This window comes from Populus euphratica, unplaced genomic scaffold (genome assembly GCF_000495115.2).
Source record: "Populus euphratica unplaced genomic scaffold, PopEup_1.0 scaffold41.1, whole genome shotgun sequence".
NCBI lineage: Eukaryota > Viridiplantae > Streptophyta > Magnoliopsida > Malpighiales > Salicaceae > Populus > Populus euphratica.
The window spans coordinates 3,575-11,484 of NW_011499868.1; the positions used below are offsets into that span (position 1 = coordinate 3,575).

The window sequence follows — 7,910 nt, forward strand, 5'->3', positions numbered from 1 at the left end:
AATGCTTGACGAGATTTACAAGTATTAGCATTAATCGAATAAGATGACTAATGTAATCATGTTAACAATCTATAATCTGATTGGAACCTCCTTTGTGTGTGGTTTTCAATTGAATAATAAGAGTTTATACTATACTTGTTTGACATACCATTAGCGGATCCTCTAACCTTGACATTGTTTGTTAATCCTTACGTTAATTTTCCATCTTAAAGTTCTCATCAACTCTTCTTTTTCTTCTTCTTTATTATTATTATTATTATTATTATGGTTGTTGTTGTTTTCATTGTTGTTATTATTATTGTTATTGTTGTTGTATTATTATTATTTATAATTTGTACAATTAACCTCCCTGTGGTTCGACCCTGATCTTGCCGAGTTATTTATTACTTCGACACTTCTGCACTTGGGAGAAGACATCAATCTTTTAGTCGTGTCAGTGAGCCTATTAAAAATAAAAGGCTTGTTTTATGTTTGTGAAATGGTGTTAAAAAAAATTACCATCTAATATTATGATCACTAAACAATACTAACCGATTAATAAAGATCTATGATAAGGGACTAATTGTGCTAAAGGACATGTACTTTCATCTTAACTTAGGTAATTTGTATTAATAATCTTATATTTTATTCTTAACAGTTTGTTGTGTCTAATATATCAGTGGTCTATCTATATAGAGATAATGAGTCTATTGATGTGAGTTAAATCTTAGGTAAAAGGTTAAACCTAGCCATTATATGATCTGATATATTTTTTTCATTTCTGATTATTATCTTTGGATAACACTTAATGAATTGACAGTTCTAAAATTAGTTACTCTTGATCATAATGTATTGTTAATTGTCAATCAAGTCATATCAGTACATGATTCATGAGTCTATATTTGGTTTATTGAATTTAACTCAAGTCCTAGAAAATATCTATATGAAGTGTCTTGATAAGGTTCACTTGTGCTATGACATATAGGCTTCATTGGTAATATTTGTTGAATGAAAGCTTAATACTTTTTATTCATACTCGAATGTAATTGGTGAATATTGTATTCAAACTTTTTTTAAAACTTTTTTTTTTATTAGTGAATATTAAACTAAAAAGAAAATTTCAAATGAGAGTATATTTTAAAATGAAGAAGCAGAGGTGTTACTCCCCATTGATATTCAAAATAACAGCTCACTATAAGTATTATCTCAAATATCATAAGTGAATAACATAATTTTCATTCATCATCAGTTTAAAAGGGGGATAAATTTTTGGAATGTCAGCTTTTCAAAAGTCTTTTAATTTGGGTTAAGCCTCGATGAGCTTTATAAACAAATTATAAAACCTAAAATGGATGCATGCAAAAATAAAAATATATTTAGCTTTTTCTTTTTTAAATGCAAATGTAAAAAAAGCCAAAATGACATCAACAATTAACAAAGAATGTGTAAATTAAAAAAAAAAGATGCAAGAATGTATTTTTTTTAAAAAAAATATTATGTGAGAGGGTTGGCCATATGCAAAACTTTGATCATGATAAATTTCTTTGTTTTTTGAATGTAATTACCAATAAAATAGATGAATATTAAGCAAGGTTAATTTTCCATCAAAAGTATGATAAACATATAAGACCTTAAATTTTGCATGCGTAAAATTACAATAAATAATAAACATAAACATGTGCACAAGGATAAAATCATGTCTAAGCATGTTATTCCATATAATCCTTACACATGAGAATGGGCTTGCAAGATTAAAAGATTTAGCCAACATCATTTAAGCACAAATATAGATCTTTTAAAATTTGTTCAATCCTAAATTTCATAACAAAACACATCAGAATCATTAAATAAACAAGATACTTATTCAAGAGACATTTAAGGTTTAAGATGGATCTTCTAAAAGTGGCTAAGAAGAACTAAAAGGGGATGAAATAGTGGAAAAACATTGTTGGACCAAGAAAGATAGTGTTGGTGCGTGACAGCCTCACTTTAAGAATGAGTTATCATGTTTAATGCGTCACTCCATGCACCACCAATATTTGACTAGTTGTGAATGACATCCAAGGGTGCACCAAGTCATCATTCTTTCTATGATGAAAGTGTGTCACCTTTCATTAGTGGGGGATACATGATCTTAAAAGGCCAAAATGGTATTTTCTCTCTCTATGTATTCATTTTTTAACTTTTAGTTTTACTCACACTAAGGTTATTGGGTTATGTGGCTTATATGACTGTGTAGTGATCTTTAAGAGGAGAAGAATGATGGCGGTCTTGCTTGGTTTGAAGGTTGAAGTAGAAAGAAATCAAAGAGAAAAGTTTTTAGGGCTTTCTCTTTTTTTTTAGTGATGATATAGGGTTTGTTGGTTTCAATAAATTTAGGTTTTTTAGATGACTTTACAAAAAAGAGAATGGTAAGGGTCTCATCAAAAATAAAGGTTAGATATAAGAGAAATTAAGGAAAGAAATTTTAGGTTTAGATAAAAAAAGATAAAACTAGAAAAATCTCACCACAAAGCATATTAGAATAATCAAATAACTAAGATACTTATTCAAGAGACATTTAAGGTTTAAGATGGACCTTCTAAAGGTGGCTAAGGAGAACTAAAAAGGGATGAATACTAGAAAAACATTGTTGGACTAAGAGAGATAGTATGGGTGCATGATGGTCTCACTTCAAGAGTGAGTTATCATGTTTAACATGTCAGTTCATGCACCATTAACATTTGACTAGCTATGAATGGTGTCAAAAGGTGCATCAAATCATCATTCTTCCTATGATGAAGGTGTATGTCACTTCTCGTTAGTTGGGGAAATCTGACCCTAGAAGGCCATGATGGTCTTTTCTCTCTCTACATATTCATTTTCTAACTTTTAGTTCTACTCACACCATGTTTATTAGGTTATGTAGCTTATATGACTATGTAGTAATATTTAAGAGGAGAAGAATGATGGTGGTCTTGCTGGTTTTGAAGGTTGAAGGATAGAAAAATCAAAGAGAAACGTTTTTAGGGCTTTCTCTCTTTTTGATTGATGATGATATAAGGTTTGTTGGTTTCAATTAATTATGGGTTTTCTAAATGACTTTACAAAAAAGAGAATGGTAATGGTCTCATCAAAAATAGAGGTCGAATGTGAGAGAAATTGAGGAAAGATATTTTAGGTTTAGAGAGAGAAAGACAAAGCTAGGATTTTTTATAGGAGATAGGCAATAGAAGATGAATAACGTTCTTCTAGGTATTATGTCTTCACATTCCAAATCATATCCTCTCAAAAACAAATTATAGGTGTTAGGGTTTTAATGAAGAGATGATTTGTCTTTTAGATGTAGCCTCTATTTCTTTACAATTCATTCATCTATTTATCTATTTATAACCCATAAATTTTGTTATTTTTTTAGTTACTTGGTCTTCAAGTAACTCAATTTTACTTTGGTCCCTTGTTTCTTTTATTTTAACTTTACCCACTTAACTTTTGTCATTTTTTTTAATTATTTGGTCTCGAAGCGACTTTATTTTATTTTGATCACTTATTTTTTTTACTTTCTATTTTAACTCCATACATTTTGCCTCTTATTTTAATTTTTAATTTTCTCAATTTTTGTTTTTAAAAACATTGAAAATTATGAAAATAACGTAAATACATCAAAAACACCCTTTTTGAATTATTATTTTTTTGCTTTTTTTGCTAGATTTTTGGAACATATTTTGAAAAAAAAAAAGGTCAAAATTATATTATGATAAAAAAACAATAAAATTGAGCTTGATTAAATTGTAAGAGTTTTAACAAGTGTTTTACATGCTTGTAGTTTAAGCTCAATATATATTATAGGCTTAGTATGCATGTTAAGTTTTTTTGTCTAAATCTCTTATGTAAATTTGGATATATATTTAGTATGCATGCTACAATCCTTATATAAGTTTACTTGTGATTGTAAGATTGCATTGGTATATATTATTAAATGTTCATATTCTTGGAAAACTAATTTAATTAATCTGCACTTGTAATGATAAAATAAACAATCCATGCTCACTAGTTTAATTAATCATTTAATAACTTCTTAATGACAATATTAAGGCTTTAGTTTTGACTAGTCCTGGTTAGTTTATATATTTAATTTTGTGTTTTCTAGTTTAATTTTAGAAGGTTACTACATATTTTTGTTTTAAACTTGATAATTTAAATATTTAAATTTGTTGCTATATTCATGCAATATCAATGTATGTCAAATATCTTTTTTATCTAAACTTTTAAAAGTATTTTTGTTAATTTGTTGCTATATTCATGCAATATCAATGTATGTCAAATATCTTTTTTATCTAAACTTTTAAAAGTATTTTTGTTTAGTTTATACTATCTTCTTCTTCTTCTTCTTCTTTGCAAACTTTTTATATCTTCATGTATTTTATTTATTTTTTGTACAAAATTATAAAGATATGATGCATGTTAAAAAGGAATAAAATAATATAAATTGTTTTAATCTTTCTTAATTGGAAAAAAAATTATTTGGTAAGCTTTCTAATTATTTTACAATTTTCTATGCTAGCATTAAGAAGCCAAAATTGTAGATAAATTTGTCCCTACAACAAGTAATTATCATGAAATGAACTATAGAATTAGTTGTCTTAACCAATATTGCCTCGGTAAATACTATTTTGATAGGAAGGGTTCCACCACCATCTTTTATAGTACATGATAAGAAATCTAAAAGTTCAATTAATTAAATTTTAAATGGTGAAAACATAAAATATTATTTGATTTGACCATCTTAAACTTAAAAAAGCTCTTACCGGAAGAAGCAACAAAAATATCAAATAATAGTTATGATCTCATTATTATAGCAATTATTAATGTATGGAATTAAATTCATTTCATATGTAAAAACTACATCTTGGAGTAGTTTGTATATGAATAAAAAAAAATGCAAATGCACTTTGGAAAAAGAAATACAAGTCTAAAAATGCTAGTATGGAAAACTTTATAAATGACAAATTCATAGATTTCAAGATAATTTACTTAAAAACAAATTCAAAAGCTTCAACTCATCATGCATTATATTTATGCTAAAAGTATGGTTCTAGATGAATCCTTATAAAAAGCTACAATTATTAAAAAACTATCATCAGTTTAGAAAAACTTCAACTATTTAAGAATAAGTGCAAGAAAATGAGAGTTAAAACCCTCATTTTAAGATTGAAAATATAAAAATATAATAAATTATATGAAAAAAGAATTAACCTTTTAAGCACAGCCTCTAAAACAAATATTTTAAAACAAGTGATAAAGTTTTGTAATAAAAACTAAAAAAAAAAATATTACTTTAAAGAAGAGATTTGTCAAGAAATTCGATGTAAATGTTTTATCAATAATAAAACTGATATTACTTAGACAAAGATTGCAGAAACAAAGTTTAATAAGAAAACTTAAAAAAAATAGAATTGCTTAAGCCTATATTAGCAGGATTAATCACGTTACTAATAAAGTTTTGAAAATTAACTTGCATGTTGTTGTTGCAAAAGTCAACCTACTTAACAATTTTTAACAATTTTGAATAGTGATAGGTTGATACTTGTACTATATATATTTTTCATTTATAGAGAAGTGGATAATAATTATTTATACATGAAAAATTATGAATATTTAAGATACTAGGTATTGAAAATGTTATATTAAAGATGATTTTCAAAAACATTTCACTATAAAAAATATGCTTCATGTTGTTGAAATTAGAAGTAACATAATATCAAGCTCATTGTCAAGCAAAAATTATATTAAAATAATCTTTGAAAATGATAAATTTATATCCTCTAAGTTTTTACAAGAGAAGAGTATTTTAGTAATAACTTCTTTAAAATAAATATAATCACCATTGTAATTAATACTAATAATAATAATAATATCTTTTTTACGTGCTTGATTGATATTATTGGATAGGTTAATAGTTAATAAATCTTAATTTATTTCCTATTATAGATTTTGAAAAAAAAAATTATAAATATAGAATTTATATAGAATTAAAATTCTTTTTTTTTTCAAACTGTTAAAAGAATTAGTGAATCTTTAAATTTAATTCACTCAAATATTCATTGATAAACGAAGCTGATAATCTTTCTGCATGATTAACCGATGAAAAATCCACAACTGACTGATAACGAACTATCAAATTTTAGAACTCGTCGCCATCATTCTCATTTGGAATAATGTGGTATGATAATCCTAGTAGTCAAGAGTTCTTATCTGTTCGAGGAAAACGTCAGTAGGAAAGACCAACAAGAAATCAAAACAGTATCTGTGAGCAGCAGAGACACAAACTCTTTCCGGTAAAAATCTTTAGACAGTGATGGATTCTCTTCTCCAATTCCTGTTGATTTTGTTCTCCACCCTCCTTGCTCTTTTATTCTCTGTTTACTTTTATGGCTTAAAGAGACCAACAACTGGTAAGGCAAGAAGCTTCAGTAGTGCGCCCCAAGCTGGAGGTGCCTGGCCAATAATTGGCCACATGCATCTCTTTGGTGGCAAGCAACTGACTCACAAAATACTGGGTGCCATGGCTGATAAGTATGGACCAGTGTTTACTATCAAGCTAGGTTCACATAGAGTTTTGGTTGTGAATAGTTGGGAAATGGCCAGGGATTGTTTCACCGTGCATGACAGAGCTTTCTCCAGTAGACCAAGCATTGCTGCCTCAAAACTGCTTGGCTATGACTTGGCTATGTTCGGCTTTGCTCCTTATGGGCCTTACTGGCGTGAGATGCGCAAAATAACTACAATTGAGCTTCTGTCAAGCCACCGGATTGATATGCTGAGGCACATACGAGCTTCAGAAGTAGAGACTGCTATAAGAGATCTTCATAAGATGTGGGTCAGCAAAGGCAGTGCAGAAAGTGGAGTTACGGTGGATATGAAGCAATGGTTTGGAGAACTGACACTTAATATTGTTTTGAGAATGGTGGGAGGGAAGCGTTATTTTGGACCAAGTGCTGATGGCGAAGAGGCAGAGGCACGAAGAAATCAAAAGGTTATGAGAGACTTTGTTCGTTTGTTTGGGGTTTTTGTGCTGTCTGATGCAATACCATTTCTTGGTTGGTTGGACTTTAATGGATACGAGAAAGCCATGAAGAGAACTGCTAAAGAGCTGGACATTCTTGCCGGAGGATGGCTGGAAGAGCATAAACAGAGGAGATTGTTGGGTGGGAAGGAGAAGCAAGAACAGGATTTTATGGATGTGATGCTGGATATCTTGGAAAAGGCCAATATTGGCGGTTTTGATGCAGATACCATTAACAAGGCTACTTGCCTGGTAAGTTTGCTTTAAAATTTTCTTCATTCCCGTACACAAGATATTGGCTGCGTAATTGTAAATCATGTTCAGCTTTTAGCTTCATCTCAAGAGTCTCTGGTGATCTTTGCAAAATGTCCACGGAACTGTAGTTTTGCAGCTACTAATTAAATTTACACAGGAGGCCTGTAGTTTTATTATTCGGACGAGGCATTTTTGGTCAGTGAAAAAAAGATTATCAGTTTTAGATTCCATTATTATTATCTGGATTGTAGAATGTTAGGGAGACAGCATGGCAGGTGATCGTAATGCAGTCTTGAATCCAGGTTCATCCAGACATAAATAGCATGTTTTTGTATTTATCAAAAGTCAAGATTTCTGATTTAGCAGAATACAATACAGAACAGTTTGCTTTAGGTCTATACTCTTTGAGAATTCTGTAGAGCTGGCGGATTCATTCCCGTACACAAGATATTGGCTGCGTAATTGTAAATCATGTTCAGCTTTTAGCTTCATCTCAAGAGTCTCTGGTGATCTTTGCAAAATGTCCACGGAACTGTAGTTTTGCAGCTACTAATTAAATTTACACAGGAGGCCTGTAGTTTTATTATTCGGACGAGGCATTTTTGGTCAGTGAAAAAAAGATTATCAGCTT

The 7,910-nt window shown here is 29.4% G+C and overlaps 1 protein-coding gene across 1 annotated transcript; it reads left to right on the forward strand.

The window, feature by feature from the left end:
- The first annotated feature begins 6,071 nt into the window (after positions 1-6,071).
- LOC105126486 (cytochrome P450 CYP82H23-like) lies at positions 6,072-7,701 on the forward strand. Its single transcript, XM_011027351.1, has one exon. The coding sequence runs from the start codon at positions 6,317-6,319 to the stop codon at positions 7,289-7,291; it is 975 nt and encodes a 324-aa protein (XP_011025653.1). The 5' UTR covers positions 6,072-6,316; the 3' UTR covers positions 7,292-7,701.
- The last annotated feature ends 209 nt before the right edge of the window (positions 7,702-7,910 follow it).